The 21,153-nt window shown below is 46.0% G+C and overlaps 1 protein-coding gene across 2 annotated transcripts in view; it reads left to right on the top strand.

The window, feature by feature from the left end:
* The first annotated feature begins 533 nt into the window (after positions 1 to 533).
* The window catches only part of CACNA2D2 (calcium voltage-gated channel auxiliary subunit alpha2delta 2), a 212,933-nt gene continuing 192,313 nt past the window's right edge, over positions 534 to 21,153 (top strand). For both annotated transcript variants that reach the window (XM_032120799.1, XM_032120798.1), the window contains exon 1: positions 534 to 824. In XM_032120799.1, coding sequence (XP_031976690.1) covers positions 700 to 824 — 125 coding nt within the window. In that variant the 5' untranslated portion in view covers positions 534 to 699. The remainder of the gene's footprint in view (positions 825 to 21,153) is intronic.

Raw genomic sequence — 21,153 nt, 5'->3', positions numbered from 1 at the left:
TGTCGCGCTCAGGAACGCTCCCCAAATCATAGTGTGCTTAAAAAAAAAAAAAATTATAGCTGCTATTATTATTATATTAAACATAACTGGAGATTCCCATACGTTGCCGTGCCTCCAGGAGGTGGCCCCGAAGGGGAACGCGGTACCCGGGCAGGAATGGCAGTGACAGACCCGCGCGGAAGATGGGAAGGAGCCGCGAGGTCCCTCGTTGCTCGAGGCGGGGGGACCCACGGCGGGGCAGTGCCCGGGGCGGGGGCAAAGGGGCGGGGGTGGGTGCGCAGAGCCCGGGCGGGGCGCGGGGCGCGGGCCGGGGCGGGATGGCGCGGCCGGGGCTCCCCGGCCCGGTGCGGAGTCGGGGGCGGCGGGACCGGCGGGGGGGCGCGGAGCCGGGCGCATGCGCTGCGGCGGCGGGGCGGCGGGGGCCGGGGCGGCGCGGGGGGCCGGAGAGAGGGAGGGAGCGGGCGGGGAGGAGGCTGGGCCGGGCCGGGCCGCCTATTTGAGGGAAAGTAGCGCTCGGCGGGCGCTTAGTGCCGGCTGCCGCGGAGAGGCGACGGCCGAGCAGCCGCCGGTCGGTGCCCGCAGCCGGCGCGGCGCTGCCCCCCTGCCGAGGACTGCCGCGCTCGTCGCACGAGTGGCGGCGGGGGGAGCCGCCCCGCGGGGCCGCCTCTGCCCCTTCCCCGCCGCGCCGTTAATGGAAACATGGCGATGGCGGCTCCGACCGGCAGCGCGGCGCCCGTCGCCCCGGCCCTCTGCGGCCACCTGGCCCTGCTGCTGCTCCTCGCCGCCCCCGCCGCCCACGGCTACAGCTTCCCCCAGCAGCACACGTAAGTGCCGCCGCCCCGGCCGGGACCCCCCGCCCCGCGGCTCGGCCCGGCGCGGTGGCGCATCGCGGGGCCGCCCCGGGGCCTGCGGGGGAGCGGCGGCGGCGGGGCCGCGGCGGGCGCTGCCGGTGCCGGCGGCCGGCGCCGCGCTGGATGCGGGCGGGCGCGGGGGTCTCCGCCCGTTCCCCGCCGGAGCGGCGGGGCGAGGAACGGACCCAAAGTTGCTGGAAAGCACAAACTTCCCCGGCGGGTGCCGGTCCGCAGGGCGGCTGTCGGAGCCTTAATGTGGCGAGAGGGGGGAAAGACCGAAAAGGACTTATTTTCCAACCCCCCCAATCCTCGTTTCAAGCACACAATATGGTACCCACAACCGGCCGTGCCCACCGGAGTTTGAGCATAAACTATTAATAGCTGGATAGTTCCACAGGCTATCCGACCTGGCGGGTCTTCCTTTCCCTCCCTCTGGACTGACTAAAATTGACTGTAAGCTACTGAAAGAGAGTCGGAAAGCAGATCGTTTGGGTGAGGGGGTGGGGGACTGGAGAGTCGCTGCCGGAAGGATATAAATAGATTTTTTTTTGAAGAAGGAATTGCTTTAGAAGTTAATGTTTGGGAATATTTGCTAACAGGGATGGCTCTCTTGCCTATCGTGATAACCCTTAAGCCTGTCCCTCTCCACACATCCGTGGGAAACCTTGCTGAGATGTATTTTAAGAGGCTGTCATCTCCGTTATGAATTGCTGAGGTTTGTTGACACAAAACTGAAAAAAATCCAGACGATTCAAAGTAAAGGCTGACACCGTGTCCTTACACTCTGTGTTTCTGAAGGTGGAGGAAAGATTTCAATGACATAGAGTTAATAATAGCAGTGTTGCCCTTAACTTCGTGCTGCCCCAGTGGATGTGAACCGCTTTATGTCACATTTGTCTTGTCATTTGTGATTTGCTTAAGAATAGAAATACATTTCATATATATATATCTATCATAGAAAGTATTTTTGAAAGCCTTTTAGATTAGTGTCTTTGATCTCGAAGTACATTTTTGCAAGCATGTAGTCAGGCCTTCTGAAAAGAAGGCTTATCGGCAGAAGAAACAGTGTTGTTTATTTGGGAGAGCTGTAGCTTGCTGTGTTAATATCTGCCTTCACCAAAGGCATGGTCGTTTATTCCGAAATCCTTTCAATTTAGACGGAGTCCTTCTGGATTCTTTTGGGGCATGTATTCATATTTTTAAATATATTTGACCTTTGGGAGCTGATGGGCTCCCTTTTCTCGCTGTCACGTGAATACAGAAATTCTTCAGAATAAGACCCTGAGAAATGTCTACCTACAGGGGGAGGAGAGGAAAGGGAACATGCCAGTTCTCGTCCAAGTACCACAGCCTTATGGCCTGATCCAGCCTTGCTCTCCCATGAACGATCTCTGCTTTCGTGAGAATGCCTAAAGAAGCAAAGGGGATTCTGTACGGGTGAAGCACAGCTAAAGTTTGTGGGATGTTTGATATTTCAGCCGCTTTTCATGGATTGCAAGTTGTTGCATTCTCTTCTTAAGTTCAGAACACAGTATCAATTTATACAATAAATTTCTTTTGGGTACCAGTTTATGAGTCAAAGCTGTGTTTTCTTTCTAGCTGCAGAAAGTTTTATAAGAAGGTTCCTCTACCAAGAGAGACATAAAAAGGCTTCTATGTTATTCTAATAAACCATGCCAGCTTTTTAACCAAAGCAGTTTTATTCCAATTAATTTGGTAGGGTTTGCTGGAATAGATTTTGTTAGCTCTGTGCTTTCTTATCAGAGGTCTTATCAGAGTGGGCCTAATCCTGCACTGAGTGAGGCAAGATGAGCAAAAACTGAAGCCACTGGTAAAGATCCATAATTTCTTGCAAATATAGAGGAATGGTCCTGAAAAGGCCACTAATTCTGTGTGTGCCTCTGATGGGAATCAATGCTGTCTGGCTGCTTCTGGAGAAGAGACACAGAAGGGGACACAAGACCTCAACCTGACCTGATATCTTCTTGCTTGTTTAGTTCCCCTCATGACCTGTTTTGTGAACGCAGAGGAGAGGAGTCATGGATGTATATTTGATGATGATGCACAATTGCTGGGCAGTAGGTTAATGCTGGTGAGGTCTGCCCTAGGGCTGCTGTGATTGTTTCTTGGGAAGGAAATACTTAATGGGAGTAAAGATTGCAGTGGTAACTGGCACCAAGGCTTGAACGATCCCCTGTAATTGTCTGTTCCCCCCGAGTAGTTACCTGTTTGCACCCTTCTTGTTTTTAAAGAGGCTGGATAGAAGTTAAATTTTTTAGGCAGATTTACCGATGGGGAGCCGAGTTGAGCTGATGAGATGTGCTGCTGAATTCTTCCCATTACCAGCTAATTTTCTCCTACTTTAGACAATGCACCCTTGTGAATGATTCAGAGCATTGATTAGAAACGTGTTTGTCTTAGGAGGTCTTCTCTGTAACAATCACTGAAGTCATCTTTTACTACAGGACTCTCAAAAATGAGGCTGCTTTTTTAAGCAGCCCCAGAAGTGTTTCATTCTGGCAGGCAGCAGACTGAATGATTAGGATATTTTGCCTAAGGGGGGAGGGAAGGAAGAAAACAAAGAACATTTTTGTTTTTTAATTTTGGTTACAATTGTATTAATTATTGTCAGTGTGTTGATTCTTGGTTCTGTCCCTGATAAATCGCTGGTGTTCTACATTATCTCTCTCTTCCCGGGTAGCATGGTTTTAATCATCTTATGCTGAGCTAAGGAAAGCTCGGCTCAGCCAGTTGTCCAAAGGGGAATTTCTCATTGAGATTTAAAAAGCAAAATCCCCGATTGGAACAAGCCCTTTGGGGCGCGGGCATGTTAGGTGATGGCCACTGACTGACAAGGCTTCTTTTAGCAATCATCACATACAATAGTGTGCATCTATGTGGGCAACGGGATTAATGGCTGTGGAAAGGAAGGTTGTTGATTGCAGTTAATTTTTCTTTTAAATGGCACACAGAGGGATTCCTGTGGCAGCATGGTAACAACCTCTGCTTGAATTTCTGAGCTGTTTGATATGAGATGATTGAAAGCCTGGTCAGTCAGGGGAGTCCTGTACCTGTATCGCCATTGCCTCACATTAGTGGAGATTGTGCACGTGAGTGCTGGGGAATGTGGCTGCCAGTGCTGCCACTGGGGAGCAGAACAAACCCCCTCCTTACTTTCCAGCAAGGCTTTTTGTCACTTGGACTTGAAAGAAAATTGCCATCTGCTAGAGGGTGGCGAGCCATTTGCTTCTTGTGAGGAAGCAGGTGTGTGCAGAATTGCTGTGTGTCTGCCTGACTTCGTGGCTGCTCTGCAGGGCATCTCTGACCAGGCAGCACAGGAGGAAGGGATGTCTGCAGGGGAAAGTGCCAGCATGGGGTCCAGGATCCAGTCCTGCTTTTCCAACAGGTTTAGCACTTGTCAGATGTAGACAGTTGTTTTGGGCAGCAAGCTGGAGGTGTTACCCCTGTTCCTGTCAGATAGTGAGCAGTGAAGACTCCTGCTCAGAGCAATAAGGCATTATAGCTTCCCATCACCACTGGAAGGTGGGTCTGAGGCTGCCACTTCCAAATTAGTGGCTTCTTTATAGCAGCTTTTGATTTGTACTTGTCATTTCACCCCAAATGAGGTTAATGATGCTGGTAGTGATGGCACATCTGGGCTAGGAAGGTTTGAAGCAAATAACTCTATTAGGACTGGAGGCTTTAGGGTTTGCAGGATGCCATGTAGAGGAAGCTCCTTGTCTTGTTCTACTGCCCACCTGCTGTGCAGTCAGACAATCTCTTCCAATTATGGTTTTGATGCTTGGCATTGGAACTCGTCTGGAAAGGAGCAGAGAAGCTGGGAGATGGCCCTGCTTGTCTTCTGTGCTCTGCTGAACAGAGAGACAGTTCCCTGGGAGGGCAATCTACCACGATGAGTGACTGACAGATAATGCCCCTCTGTCCCTGTGAGGGCTGAGGAGCCTCTGTGACAATTTGTACCCAGTGTCCCTGCAACAGCTATATGCAGGCTGTGCTTGGTGGCAGAAACCTCTTTGAGGCATGCAGAGGCACCCTGAACTTTCCAGAGGTAAAAGAAGAGCCTCACAAAGAGGAACAAATGTCTTTTAAAAGCCATTTGCAATATTTCTTGCTATTTAAAAACAAATTTCTCAATTTAAAAACTAATTTCTCAATTCCTGTTACCATTCCTGAATGCTTCCTGCTCAGTTCTCACATGGGGAAAGAGCAGAGCATTACTGCTTTTTTGCCTGTGACACCTCAACACTGTAACCTGCCTGCACTCGTCCCCTTCAAGATTGTGGTTTCAGGAGTTTTGAGTTTTTCACCTGTATACATTGAGAAATTGTTAATTGAAATTCTCTTGAGAAAGTGTGTGGGTTCCCACTGAAATCAATAAGGCTCCTGCACACAGACCTGAGGGTAGAAATGGGCTCCTGCTTGGTGTTTGACAGGCAGAGTTCAGCAGCTTTGTTGTAAAGAAGCTTTGTGTGTGCCCCCTGAAAAGCTGAAGGTGGTTACCGAGAGTCTGAATGGAAACCCGAACGTTTATCCTTGAACGAGCTTCCTGGTGTTTGGCTTCAAAAGCCATCAGAACGGCTCTCGAGGGCTTGCGTGCTGGGGCATCTGCACTCTGCAACACTGTACACGTGCACACGCTGTACGAGTCAGACAATGCTTTTTTCAGCCAGTGAAATACTCAAGTGGGATGAAATAAAAGCAAAAGTCATTAGCAAGCAACATACTTGAGTGAAATATTCAGTAAGAAAGGACGGTATCTGAACGCTTCGATATTTACTTTTCTAGGAGCCTCTTGAAAGCAAAATGTGTTTTGTTAGCAAAATTATTTTTCCTCTCTGGGGTGTTGGTAGTAGTTTGTTGTTTTAGAGCAGTTCCTGTAATCTAGCCTTCATCCTCGGGTTTATTGTTGCTGGGTTGCATGGGGAATGGGGTTGTACAAATTGTTGTTACTGGAGAGTCAGTTTCTGTCAACAAGCTATTGGCATAGTTTTCTTTAGGCTGAATTATTTGATCTTTTGGAGAAGGCATGTAGATTTTCTTCATAACTTTGACCATTTTCCTACAGCCCTTTCAATTCTGTCTCAGCCATTATCTTTTGGTCATAAATATAATGAGAAATAAAAGGTGTTTATGCAGACCAAAGGTTTCATTCTTCCTCTGTAAAGCGAAGTGTTTTTCGCATTGACTGATGCGTGAGTGATCGGGATATTTAACCAGATGAGCTTTTGACGGGTGAAAGGGCTGCAGGGCGAGACACACAAAGATCTGAACGCAGTCGGGCCAGACAAAGGGTGCACGGTCTGTGGTTTCTGTATCTATTCATTAACTCATCGCAAGGTCGTTATCCTTGCTTGTGATCAGGCTACCGTGCCACCTCCTCGGAATCCGCTTCTCAGTCTGGTGGGGGACGGTGCAGGAGCTGTTCTACAGCCCAGCTTCTCCCAAGGCTACGTGAGACTGCCTTTCAGGAGAACCACGATGAATTCTCCTCCAGCACGTCTAGTTGGGACTGAGAACTCCAGAGGAGATAATTGCTGACAGCAATCAGATTGGGTGCTAAATGCCATATAAACCATCTAGGTCAATAATGATGGTAAAGCCTTGGGCACAGTTGTCAAAACAGCACTTGAGTTTGCCCATCTCTTTGTGCAGCGACACCACTGATAGAGAGTAGTTAAATGCAAGAAGCACAGGATGCGACATGATTTTTAGCTCTGGTGTATGTCAAAAATCCCTGAAGTTCTTGCAATGAAAAGGAGATCTATAATAAGAATGTCTCTTGCCTCCCTCGACCTTGTTCCTTCTTTCATTGTCCTTGAACAGTGGCGATGGAGCTGTGCTTTCCATGGACTAGGCTGGAGCTACTTCTGCACCAGTGGGTTTCTGTTATGAGCCCCCTGAAGCCCTGGGTAGACTTGGGGTTTCCTTGGCTTCTGCTGGTGTGAAAACTGTTCTACCCTTTCCTACAGTGACACCTGGGGAATTCCTGAATCAATATGGGTTGTGCCTAAAGTGAGTATCACTGTGATAGAAAACTCGGAGTGATGCATTACAAAAGGCACGTTAATTTACCTGACAAAGGGTGTCTATCTTGAATTATTTATGAGGTTTCACAGCACACTAGTAAATTTTGTAAAAGCAATGGAGTCCTGGTAACGTGAGCCTCTTCACTGCAGCTTCCGTAGTGGAGTTGCTCTGAGGAGGTACAGGAGGTGGGGGATGGAGGAGGAGGAAGAAATAGGCAGCAAGTGGAGGGATAGAGAGAGACTGCTGTTTTCATGTGCAAATGATGAGGTGTGCAGAGCAATGAAGTGCGAATTAGTTAGATCATGCTGTGCATTGGAGCAAAAATCTGCGTAGTGTTAGAAAGCAGCCTATGCTTCAGGGAAGGGTGGGGGGTGGAAAGGATGGGGAGTACAGACACAAGGACAGAGAAGGGTGAAGATCTCATGACCAAAATACTGGCTGCTTCCCATCTGTAGAAATGGTATTTGCAGGGGTAGTTTGGTTAAAGTATGTACTCCTTTTGGTGAGATTTTCTTATTCAAGTTCCGGTAAAAGAAGGCTCAAGCCAGAGCTGGCCAGGCTTTTCTGTGTGGCATTCAGCAACTGAGAGGCTTGGAAGTGTGCAGAACATGTGGCTGTGGACCAGAGAGGTTTGCTCAGGATAACCTGGAACATGTGTGTCCACAGGAGCATTAAGTGTGTGGGCTTGCTTCAATCCCTGCTGCAACACAACACCATTTCAGTGCTAGAAGTCAGTGCTGCAGCAGGAGCAGCACAGGTTCACGGTGTGGCTGCCACTGTGCACCTGCGCTGTTGGTAAACAGAGGCCTGCCCCGTGCCTTTGGGCTTCCAAGCCTCTTGGCCTTGCAAGCACAAAGTTAGCCCTTAAACGGTCAAAAGTGTTGTATTCATCTCCATTGAAGTGACAAATGAGGATATGATTCTCCTTTTAAATACCAATGCCTCTCAACTCATAACAGAGCTGGGTCGTGAAACTTTTGTCACAAGCTGCCAGTTTGCTGTCAGACTCTGTTTCTTCTCCAGTGGGCACTTAATATTCTGCAGTCGAGAAGAATCCCGTATCTAAAGTCTGAATTCACATTCATTCTCCCAAACAGGAAAGCAAAACAAGGGGCATATATCTAAATAATTTTCAGAGCTACTTACCCTTCAGAAATATATAAAGCTCTCAGCGATGTAATTTCTGTTGAACCAGAGATATTCTTGTATTTGAATTCTCACATCTATTAATTTTCATGTAATAGTATCTCTCTATTTTGGTTAATAAACACTTTTTGTACAGTATGGAACAGGGAGGGTCATGAATGCAGTGCCTTGTTTGCATTTCTAACATATAGTGGGTTTTACAGGCAGATTTTTGGCAGCTGTAACATGAACACCAAAATAGAGACAGACTTAAGCCAAGCGAAGCACCTAATGTTCAACTTCATCAGGTGTTGAAGATTGAGTCAGATTCTGGGCTGTGAGTGGTTGAACGTCTTTTTATTGCTCCATAACGAACTCAGTAGACCCAGGAGGAGCCAAAGTGCCATTTCCTCATGTCTGAGGTAGTCTTGTAAATTAGAGGTCTCTGCTAAGCGTTCACTGTAGTGTCACATTCTTGGGATCAGTGTGTGTGGGAAGTACTGTGTGGGCTCACGTGCTTCCAGTACCTCTGCAGGGAGAGGGATGCCCCTTGCCCAGGTAAAGTTAACCTTCTGCAGCACTGTGTCGTGCACACCAGGGGAAGAAAAGGGTGGAAGAAAAAGCATTTAATTATTCAAGGCCTGCAGGCTGAAAAGGGTTTCAGGACAGTGAGCTAGGCATGCGCCAAAGCTTCGTGGGCACTCCTCTGCTTTCCCCTCCTCCCCTGCCTGCTCTGGGAAGGAGGGTAGATTACATGAGTATGAAAAAAAAATCAATATTTTTCTCTTCATGCAGCTCTTCTTTTTTATTTATTCTGTTTTTGTTGGCTGGGAAGTCTTAATAATTGTTGATCAGTGACCAAACTGATGACATTATTTTGCCTCCTACAAATAACAGCCCTTCCAAGAGCATAGACCAAAAGGGACCCTCTCTGTGCACAGGGATGCTTTCATGCCCCCCCCCCCCCCTTGGCTCAGTGCTGTGGGATTTCTGAATGAGCCATTCCTGATGTTAGGCTTGATACAATACAGAAAAATTTGCTGTTGTCAAGTCTTGTGTGCTGTACTCTTCTATGTAGGTTTAAAAGCTGAGAATTGTCAAGAAAATTTTCAAGATGCTGGGACAAATTCACCCCTGATGTAATGATGCTGTGGGATTATGCCAGGGATAACTTTCAGGCTTTTGTCTCTTAACTTTTAAATATGGTGGTGATTGTGGTTGTTTCTGGTGGGATTTTTATCGTGAGGTGGAGAAAAGAAATGCAGCTAACACATCTACTGTCTGGTCTCAGTTTCTAAATAACCCCATTTAGCACCTGCCCGCCTGTTTGACCCAGCAGCAAAAATGTTGTGTTGGCATTTCTGACATCAATACTGCCCCTTTACCCATCATCCTAAGGCTAAATTGAACCCTTCTGTGTCACTTGCTCCTTGCTATGTTTATTTGTTTTGATCTAGTCTTTACTGTAGAGAAAAATCTAACCAGCTCTGTCTCACCTCAGCTGTCTGCTAGGTGCTTGGGGCTCTTTTTCATGTGAAGTGGCTCCTTCCACAGATGAATTTACACCCTCACTTTCCCCCTGCTTCCCTGTGTTCCCTGCCCAGATATGAGGATGGAGCAGCTGGGTATGGAAAGACTCTGACAGCCACATTTTGGCGTGAGGTCTCACTTCAGCACTGTCACTGCTGAGCTAGATCTTACCTTTTCCCCTCTCGCAGCCCTGTCGTGCCAGCCTCACTGAGGCCGTGTTTGCTGGAGCAGGCCCAGTGTTACCAAGCCAGAGGTGAGGATGCATCCCTAAGGCTGGTGCTCTGCATGGAGCACTGCCTGTGGCAACACTGCTGCGTGGGAATCTTCTTTTTCTGCCCTTCCTCTCTTGACACCACTCCAAGTGAATCCTTGTGCTGAAAGCACTGCTGGTTTGTGCAGTTTATAAATGTGATTATGTGTGCTGAAAGCAGCCTTGCCTTTTTTATTTTATAAGGGCCTCTTAATAAATGTCACTTATTTGGGGACTCAGGCAGCTGAGTGCATGGCCAGCTACCTTCTCACTGGGGAGTGGCTGCCAGACCCCATCCCGTCCTCTGGAGTCACAGCTAGCTGGTGGAAGAGCAGGCTGCCAGAAAAAAAGATAGAGTGTTTTTATGGTAGCTTGCGTAATACTTGACTTTCATTCTTAGTTAAATCTACTTATTTCTGTGTTTGTACCATTCCTGTTGTTTTCAGATCTCAGTGGATAACATGAGGGTTCTTGTACGTGAAGTTGCTTTCAGAGAACACCAAAGGAAGGAAAGGTGTAGTAAATGTACCTGTCCTTATGGAGGAATATCAGGATGATTACAGTGTGGTGAAATGGGACCTGCTTGAGCTGCAGGTGAGATGCTCCAGATGCATTACCTGAGGCCTGTGTTGGGGCCACAAGTAATGTGTGGACCTGTAGTTTCTCTACTTAACAATCTAAGTTAGATGAAGGATTCATGTGCAAGGCCTGGCGCTTCAGGGCTGGGTGGAATTGGTGGCCAGAGCCTTGTTTCATCCTGCAACTGCCAGCCTGCAGTACTGAACTGCAGTACTGAACTACAAAACTGAAGTTTGTTGAGCTGCTCTGAAGTTTGTGAGGTTCACTGCACAAAAGTCCAGATCCCATGACCAAAGCGAGGACTATTCCAAGTATATTGTATTTTTTGTGTCTAATTTTCCACATGAAACTAACCTTGCTTCCTCATTTGGCTTGGTTACAGTATTTATTACAATGACATTTCTCCTTCTCATTTTTTTTCTACTGCTATGATATTGAGGTTTAATATTTATCTTCTAATAGTTTCTGAGTAGCAGAGTGCTTGCATTACTGGCAGTGATGTATAGTTAATCCTGAGCACAGATAGCTGTGAGAGGTCCAGACGGACTTTAGCCCTCAGTGGCATGCTTGTGAGTGAGGAAATTAGCTTGGAAATTGCTGTTTGTTAAAATTGCTTCTGTGTTAATCTTGCTGTGATACCACAGCTTCTGGCAGTATGTGGGTTAGCAAGATGGTTGTGGCCGAGAATTGAGGGCAGGTTCTCACTTTAAAAGAGTCTCAGCAAAGACCTCGTCTTACACCTTCGCTCTGAGGAGGTTTACACTGAGGAATGTGGCCCATTTTTCAATTGCCAGGCCTATCTTCCAGGTGTTTTCTTATCCCCAGTTGACCTTCTGGCCTACTTTCTGTCCACTGTGTGTTAAAAGGTGACCAACCTGTCATTCTTGGCAAGCATCAGGAGCAGAGCGTGTGTGCCTCAGGCTTGTTCCCTGGGGAGGCAGGTAATTCTTTCATGATGCCCTTGCGATTGTCCCCCCTCCCAACCCCTCACCATTGCACTGTGAGCATCTTGTCCTGCCCTCTTCCACTCCTTGTTGTGGTTTTGTACCTGCACTTTGTAGTAGCACTTGCATTTCCCCATTGCTCGTTCAGCTGCTGAAACTAAGGCTTCAGGGACTTCAGTAAGTCTGGAGTAAGGTGGAGCAGGAAATGCAACCAGATCACAGAATTCCTCCTCCTCTGTTCCTCTGAATGAATCTATGCTCTCAGTTTTGGGATAAATGTTTCTTCTATTATGTACTAACAAGACATCAGATTCAGCTACAGGAACAGAAAACAGAGGCAGGAGGATTTGGACTCCAGGGAAAGTGTCTGTCCCTTTCTTTGGTGTTGGGTGGGTGGGAACTGTCCTTGTGGATGGAAAGCTTCTCTGAAGGACACTGTTCTCTGGCAAATGCCTGAACATCAAAGCTTGGGCATTGCTGTTCTCTGTGCAGTCAGAGGGCAAGCGGCCTTGCTGCCGAGTGCTCAGCAGTGGACTTCTCCAAATTAAATGGGTGCCCTCTGCTGCATAAGCTGTATGTTGGCTCTTTGTGCCATGTAAATTACGGTTAGGCACCTTTCCCAAGAAATGCTCTCTTTAAAATTGCATTTTTGTGCTGATGATGCACTCATTTAGAATTCGATCTTGTGCTCATTGCCTCCTTGTGGCAAACACTCACCAGTGGGACCAGTTACTGGGCAAGCTGTAGGGCAATAGCTCCTGAACATCCCTTGGACATTTAACCCCTTGGACAGTACCTGAGATACCATGTGAACATTTCCTGCTCTCTGTGTGTGTCTTGGAGAGAAATTCTGGAGGCCATTAAGATGGGTAATTTACATGCTTCTTGAGCCAGTGCCTAGGGAAATATATTTCACAGGTAATTTCAAATCTCTTGGCGTGTGGAAGAAGTCATTATTCTGAACAGAAAGGGGCTGGTGGTGTCACGGGCCCCATTGAAACGACCGCATTAGAGACTGGGATTTTCTCTCACACAGGGAAGAGTCCAAGGCATTCTATTCATAGGGTGTTGGGATGGCAGGAGTTTTTGGGTTTAATGTCAATACTCATGTAGAAAAGCAGAAAAGAGAATTATCGCGTAATCCTCAGTTCCAGTTAGATGTGAGCATATTGCGTGTGAGGGCTGGGAGCAAACCTGCTCTGGGGTACCCATTAGTGTGCAAGTTTCCAGCTTTGGTGTTCCAGTGCTGTCTTCCAAGAGTAAACATCAAAGCTAGCATCAGGAGGTTGAGTTGAAGTTTTGACTCTGCTCCCAAAAGTCTGTCTGGGTTTCAGACTACTGCTTTGCCTTTGTAGCTCCATTCTCCCCTTCTGAAAAAGATGGAAAATATTTTTGTTGGATATATTAGGAAGATTGATAGTTTTCTGTTGATTCTCCTTTCATGGGGTCCTCCAGGACAGGAGGTGAATTCTTTCCAGTGTGAAAAGCTGGCTATTGCGGGAGATGGGGAAACTGAGCCTGACAGATCAGCATCCTTTCTATGTTCGCCAAATGCTGCATCTTCTGAGTATTCCCAGTGAGGTTCAGGCACCTCCATTTATACAGGCTTGTATCCTTTTCAGAGGAACAGTGATATGTATATGCTTTTTCCCTGAGGAAGGAGCAGTCTTGTCCCAGTTGGATGGGGAGGAGGAGAGAGGAGGTGACCTGTGAAAGCTGGCAGCTTCATCCCTGCTGCTGTTATGCTCTGGGTGATGCAGCAGTACTGGGACGAAACTGAACTGGGCTTCATGCTTCCATTCTGTCTGCTTCAGTGCTTGTCTGGATGCCACCTTACAGCAGGAGAGGTCTTACAAACAGCTTTTAGATGTGTATCACAAAGTAGTGAGGTAATGGCATAAAATGCAGTAAACTGCTATTTATTTTTTTAATGCTCTCCACCCCCACCCCTTTTTTCTTTCATTGCTGAAAGGGACTAATACAATGAAGAGCTTCTGCAAATGAAGGCAACTGCATTTGAAATAACAGGGTTCTGGGTGTTTGGCTGGTGAGAGATGCAATAAGTGAGCATCGCTAAGTGCTTTATAATAACAATGATTACAATGCTCTCTTAGGAGCCAGGAACTCTCAGGTAGGGGGATGGTGTGGAGAGCGATTGTTTAAGGTGGGGGGTTTAACTAGATAGACATCTAGTGACAGTGATGCCCAGAAACCCCTGCGGAATGTTGCATATGGTGCTGTGAGAGGCTACTCCAGAAACCCCGGGAGACTTGGACTGACATGGTTTGAAGCTGAAGCAATGACAATAGATGCCCCTAAATAGCTTCTTGTAGCAGGAAGTCTTTGTGGCAGAGCTTAATGATATCTTTCCTTGGTAAGGAGAGAAGCTGTCGACACAAATTCAGCAGAGTTCTGACTAGTCAGTAGTCCTCTACCAAACTCCTGGCTTGTCTTTAAAAGATCAGATCAATCATTTGTGCTGAGTTTGTTTCTGATCAGCTGAAATCTGCCATGGGCAGGGTGGATGATGAAAGCAGTTCCCTGGTGTTAACTGGCCGGTAAGAGTTTACATTGTGCTGTTTGCAGTTTGGCCACCTTTGTGTTTTGCCTCAACTCCTCATAGTAGCGTGACTCTTCCTGGCAGTAGGAGTGTCACAGGGTGGAGAGTCTTGTGTGAACAAGAGCACGTTGGGAAGCTCTTTCTTGCCAGGGGCTCCAGTCAATCCTTTATTTCCTGTTTTCCTGCTGCAGCATCACATCTCCCTCACCCTTTGAGCAGCATGCTTAGGAAATGAGAGATGACTACAGCATATGTATTCAAAACTCAGTTCCAGGCATCAAGATGTGGCACTTCTTTATCATGCTTTGTCCCATATCTTGACCAGACTCTACACAAATGACCCACACAAGGGGAACTGTTTTGCTTTGTCCAGTATCCCACTATTTGAGTAGTCAGGAGACGGTGGTTGTGAATTATCCCGAACCCTTGTAAAAGCCTGCATCAGCTTGGATGGTCCTATTGTTGCTCAGCAGTGACAGAGGAGCACAGGGCAACTCATAGCATGTAATCATGAAGTTGTTTGCATTTGCTTTAGTGGACAGTGTTCTGGTGGCATGATACAGAAACACTGCCCAGACTGTCATCTTTCAGGCATCCAGCCTCACGTACTCAAATGACAGCTTCACTGTTTCTCCAGGCTGTGTAAAAAACTCTCCCATCTCCAACCCCAACCCCAGGTCCTGCAAGTTGTGGCTGTTTTGTCTTCTGGGGTGGTTCAGCCTTCCATCTGGTGATGAGGATTTACTGGAATGAACAAGAAGATGCAACAAGCGATCTTACTTCTGTTGAGCTCCCAAGAGAGTCATGAATTATACACAGAATAAACAAATAACCTGATATGTCTGTCATTATATCATAAAGGAGTTTAATAATTCATGCAGCTTGCAAAATCCTTACTAAGACCTACCCTCCGTAACCTTATCTTTGCCGTGGGGGATGGGATCTCTTCAGCCTCCACTCAGATTGCATGTGGAAAACAGGAGTCAGTGAGGAGGGAGGTTTTATCATAAAACTTCATCTGTATAATGGGTTGCAAAGTGACGTGCAAGAGTTATCAGCCATTGGGGTCTCAAGGGGTGTTGAAAATGACAAGTGGCTGCATTGGGTGAAATTTATGCAGGTAGTGTGCTCCATAAAACTGACACCTATTCACTTATTTATTAATTCATTGTGTTTCAAGTCTAGATTTGTGACAGGCTTTGAGATAAGGAGCCCAGTTCTAATCCTGCGCGACGAGAGTGCAAAGATGGTGCAAAGAAACAACGGGCTTCTCTTGCTCCTGATGCGCATCAGGGAGTGTGCCATGGAAACAGAGTTTCCAGATGTAAACTGGGAGCAGAGTTTTCAAAAAAGCAGGGAGGCTGAGGCATTATGTTAGCTTGGGCTCTGAAAAATACAGGTAATTGTTTTGGGTGGGATACTGCTGGTATCACCAGTGTTGCTCCAGTGCTGATAGCCAATTGCCTTTGGCTTATCTTGGTTTGTGTTACAGTCAAGGAGTTGGGCATTGGGTTCAGTGCTGGAAGGGCCTTTTGCCCTGTGGTCTGCAGAAGATATTTGCTGTGCTTGCTTTGCCATTTGTTCTTTTCATTGCTGTATCAATGAGAGGTCGTGCACATGTTTGGTCAGAAGAAATCGGTGCCTGCGTGGGGCCTTTTACAGCACTGCTGGGCAAATGTACCAGCTCACACATTCAGTGGCTTCTTCCTCTGTCTGTGGGCAAATCACCCGCCAACAGATTGTGATTTTCCTCAAACCTACTCCTAGGCTTTAAATTATTCACTGCATTATCCTTTGGCCTCCAGCTCCTTTGCATATCAAATACTCCAAATCAGCTTTTTGTAAAGTTTGAAATTCAAGATATTTTGATTGGACACGCAGCTCTCAAAGAATAGTTATCGTGGCTCTTTGTCATACTGGGAGGGCATTTCAAGTGGGGTCCTGCAGGGATCTGCCCTGGACCTGCTTTTATTCAATAGTTTCATTAATAACTTAAGCAATGGAATGGGAAATATGCTTATAAAATTTGCAGGCGACACTGAGCTAAGAGGAGTTGGATGTACTTTGAAAGGCATTACCAGAATTCAAAATGATCTAGAAAAATTGAACAGGAGCTGGATATCAGCAAAATGAAATTCAGTGAAAACAAATTCAAAGTACTGCACTTACGGGGGAGAAATGAAATGTACAAATACAGAATAAAGAACATCCGTCTGGGTAGCAGCATGGCAAAAAAGATCTCGAGAGTTATTGTGGATCACTTTGGGTCAACGAATTGCTGTCATGGCAGAAGGGCACATTTATTCTGCAGTGTTCCGTAGGTTCTTGGACAAGACTGGGGAGGTGATGTCTTCTTCCTCATACAGCACTGGGTTTGGCTTCTGCTGGAGTACCTGACCTCACTTTTTGGCATGAGCCTTTGGAGATGTAGGCAAACTGTAGAGAAACCAGAGCAGGGCAACAAAAAGAATGAAATATTTAGAAAACAGTGCAAAACAGAGAAAGCAGGGAAAAGCCGAGTTTGCCTACTTATTTTACTACTTGAAAGAATGCAACAGAATAACGATCTTCCAGTTCTTAGGAGCTTGTTGTAAGATTTTTTCAGTGCCAGCTATAGGTGGGATAAGTGGAAAGAGGGACTTGAGATTTAGGGTGAGTAAGAAGGGAACTTTTTCACCACATGCTGAAAAATTGAAGTGGGAAGAGGTACTGTGGGCATCTTGGGTTCACCTTCAGCAGAGAATTTAAAGAACAGATTAGACAACACTTCATGCAGAGGGTTGAGGTATTAAGATGTCTTAGTGCAATTAATGGTGGAAGAGGAGTCCTGAAATCCCTGCCATCCTGCATACCCATGACTGACTGAACAGCTACTGGCTGTTCTGTTCTCAGGTGGAGTTAGACCTTGAATGGCCAATGCTTCTGGGTTTTGATAGAGAAATCATATTTAAGGAACAATTTTCCTGCTGTCCTGAATGTCAGTGGTGACAAGTTGGTGTTACTGGTGGTTTTCTCACAGGTACCTACAGGAATATTCGTGCTCAAGAGCTGTTAATGAAACACATTTTTTTGGGGTGTAATTTTCCCCTCAGACTTATTTTCCCCTCACCCAGCTTAATCTATTCTGCAGGTTGAGAAAACTCCACAGTTACCCTTTTATTATATTTTAATACTGTTGGGGTGTCAAACTGTGATCAAGATGGATATGGCAGGGGGTTTGGCACTTGGGGTTTTTTTTGGGTGCAGTTTTTTGCAAGACGTAGCCTGGTGCAAAAAATTGTAAAGATAAGCAGAAGACAGGACAGAGAAACAGACCCAGAAAGTTAGTGTTTGAATTGAGGAGAACAAAATAATGTCGTGAAAGAGCTGAATATAGACAGACTATCCCTGCCCTGTTTCTTAAAGATTTTCCTTAGGATATAGTTCTAATATTCATTTGTCCTGTCCTTCCCCCCTCTAATAATGTCAAAGATGCTTTCTTATTACAGGGAAGACCAGATGGTAGAGGTGAATAATGTCTTGATAAATACTAAGAAAAGAGTAGTCCAGCAGGCAATTTTTCCCACCCTTCCTTTATATGAACACCTGGGCACATCCTTTAAATTAAAACAGAGTCATAAAATGACAATGTGGGAGGCTTGATAATGTCTGAAAGCACGGTCAGTAAGTTATTTGGAAGGAAACAGGTGCTCTCTGTAAGTTGTATCTTCAGGGGAAAATAAAAAGGCAGCTTGTTTTTCCTTGATGGGTAAATATTGGCTCATGTGGGGTTTTTACAGCCTAGGTATGTAAGAGAGCTCAGAGGGGGCATATCCTGCACACACACACGTGCACGTGTGTGCACTGACACACACTATTATAGTTAAAGGATTAAGCATCTTGAAGGAATAAGCCAATTATAAGAAGTTCCTGCACAGCAAAAATTAGACAACACAGTAATTAATAACCTTATTAAATAGCAATATTTGGGCACTGAACCAAAGCGTATGAATCAGGGTGAAGCATTCTTGGCTGAACACACTGCGTGAAGTGTAGACACTTGTTCAGAACACACTCTGTGTAGAACCCAACAAGTTTTGGGGCAGTAGATCCACTTAGCAAGTAGTTTCTCCTCTTGTGCTTTCATGTTTCTGTGACTCTCTCTTATTTTTGGGGCCAGGAAGGCAGCAAAAGAAAAGGACAAAATCGCCTATTTTATTTTTTTTCTAACATCCTCTTCTGCTCACAGCCAAACAAGCACTCTCCAAAGGCTTCTTTTAAGGAACAAACATCCTCAAGCAGAAAACTAATTTTCTTTCCTCTTGCTTCTCTTTTCCCAGTGCTTTTGTGAGAGGTGCCTTGCAATGAGGCTAATATTCATTAGTGGTTTGTGTAACTGCCTTGCCCACCCCTAGGTTAGCCATGTGGAGGTGTCACTGCAGTCTGTGAGGGTCTGTCCCACGTACCCAGAGCCGCCAAGGCACAGAGTGACCTTGGGCTAAGCTGCTGTGGCACACCCCTGGTGCTGGCCACAGGCTGGCAGCACATGGCTTGTACTGGTGACTTCTCTGTGAGTCTATACAGAAGGTTCTATACAGAAGACCAGGACTCAGGCTGCCATCTGATGTGTGCACAACTGTGGGACGATGTGGGCCAAGGACAGCCTGTCTCCTGTCTTTTCAGGCAATTATAATTTTCTTCTGAAGCTACACAGCTGGAGCAGTGGTGTAGCCTTAGACACCAGTGTGGGCGTGCACAGAAATCTCTGCAACTGCTTGGGTGACCTCAAGCATGGAACATGTCCTAACCCTAAAAAAGGGCTGCTGTGACCAGTGGCAAGGCACAGGTACCCACTGAGCAGGAGTGGGACACGTGGGATGCTTTGCTTCTTGGCCCCAACTGTAATAGCAGTGATTTGCCTCCTGATGTTCTGCTTGATGCAGTAAATAATTTTGAATATCTGCTTCTTTTTTAAAGCCTACTTTATATAATCTTTCAGAAAAATCAAATATGCAAATTATGTAATCAATTAACATTTTTGTAGTTTTCTTTGGAGAGGCAGTGATAAATGTTGTTGTGTTTTCAAAAATCACTTATATCCCTTGAAAACGTTGCACTGGAGGCTGTAATATATACAGGTGAAGGAAACAACCATTTTTTCAATACTAAAGATTTTTTTAGTGGATATCCTAAATGTGCATGTGACATTTGTAGAGTTGTTGGGTTGGGAGAGTCCTATGGAGACTCTGCAGCAAAGGGAGAGCCGGCTGAGATGATGGGGGTCAGTGAGGTGTGCTGGGCATGTCACTGCCAAACAGAGGCCAGGGGATGGTGGGGCTGCCAGGTTCCTTCCATGCAGTTCCTGCAGGCACAGCTATTAAGTGCCATCACAAATTCTTGAGCTCCAAGGTTTTCTCCTGGCCTGTGTTTTCTCACTACAGCGGACACCAAAGTGGTGCTTGGTTTTAGGAGGGGACTGTGCACATGGCTCGTAAAGGAGCCTGGTGGCTTTCTGTCAGCACCAGCACAGCCATGCCAGTGGCTTCCCAGCCAGTGCATCAGCTGTGTTCTTTATGCTTTATTTGTAAATGACATTTCACAAGAGCAGTAGGGCACTCCTGGCAGCATGTTTTGAGGAGTTATCGCTCCTCAAGCCCTGTAACGTACCTGAGGCGTGCAGTAATGGCTCAAAAATGCAATGACTGTCATGTCTTATTGCTTACAGCTTCCATAGGAGACATGCTGCACACACAAATATCCATGTTCATCATGGGCTAGCAGTTTCTTTACCCTCTGCAGCCTTGCTACAGTCATCTTACATAAAATTTCAAGTTAGTTTCATGTATTCATTAGTTTCATGTATTTTTTTTTTTAATGGTAACTTTCAACCCAGTATATGGCAACTGAGATGAAACCTCCAAATTTTGGCATGTAGCCCACTCTGGAGCCTTCTGTCTTGGACATTACCAGGGCTAGTGGGACATAGTAATGGGTCAGACAAGAGTTCTGCCAGTGCTTTGACGTATGTGAGGGACATGCTGGGTAGAAAAAAGAATTTTTACTATCACTGGCAAAAGCTCTTGTATAGCCATACTACACCAAAAAACCAAGCTGCTTCTGCTATTACATTTTTTTAATCTAGAAACTTGGTGTCAGCTATGCCAAAATGCTGTCCTTTTTATTTGATAGTGTAATATGTGTATTTATTTATTTTCCATACTGATGTCACAAGGCTTAGATGGACTCTTTGGGAAACTGCTGGTCTGTAAGGTTGAGAGCCAGGTATTATAAGACTGCGCAATTAAAGGGAATTGCAGCTTTTCTCATGAATGAAAAACCCAGTGGCTTTTCTCTAAAACAGTAGTACTTCTTGGGGTGGAGGCAGGGGGTGGAATAAGTTAAAAAAAATTTTTTTTAAACAAATCTGCTGACTAAATTTAAATTAATTGTAAATCCCAGCTCAACTGAGCGCTCAGTGTCTCTTTTGCATATGCCAACAGAGTAATATTGATGCCTCTGTCTTCCTCTCTAACTAATCCTTTCTGAAGGCTTGGCCATATGTGACATTTAAGCAGATATGAGCTGTTGTTAATGTTGATGGATACAGCTCAAGATGGGAGGTAATTTTCCCTTGCTGTGGTGGTGTAGGTGTTCCTGGTGAGAGCTGACACAGGCAGGTGTCACTGAAATCGAGGATCTTGTACAGAGCTGGAAGTTAAGGAAAAGTGTCAGCTCCGTAAGTGCTCAGTGGGGTTTCTCAGACCTGTGGCTGAGTATGAGCATATAATTGATTTTTTTCAGTTCACTGGACAAACTGGAGGAGGGGAAAAATAAATTCCATTTTGATTTTTCAAGGCTTTTTTTTTTTTTAATGAATGCCTGTGTAAAAATAGATATTTTTTGGTGAAAATGTTTCAGATTTGTGAGTAACTTTGGTAACCTGAATATACCTTTGATAAAATGTTTGACTGGAAAAGAAACAAAAGCCCCAAAACCCAGCCTCCCTCAGCTCTGTCTGTGACCTGGTACCTTCACACTGGCAGCCCCACTGAAGGCTTTGCTCTTGCTCCTTTGGCAGAATAGGGGCAGAATTTGGCAGAATTTCTTGGTATTCTTCACTCATCTCATTTCCTAGATTTCCCCTCCCCAGCCATGCTTTCAGGGGACAAGAGACAGCATTACCTCTGCAGAAAGATGGGAATTAGCAAAAGTTACATTGGAAAACTGAGAAGGCTTGGTGTGCACAATTAAATCTTGTTTTCATCCACAGCCTTGTATGTTATTAAC

Source organism: Corvus moneduloides, chromosome 11 (genome assembly GCF_009650955.1).
Source record: "Corvus moneduloides isolate bCorMon1 chromosome 11, bCorMon1.pri, whole genome shotgun sequence".
NCBI classification, from domain to species: domain Eukaryota; kingdom Metazoa; phylum Chordata; class Aves; order Passeriformes; family Corvidae; genus Corvus; species Corvus moneduloides.
Note: the sequence above shows the minus strand (reverse complement) of the source record. Positions and strands in the feature narration are given on the sequence as shown.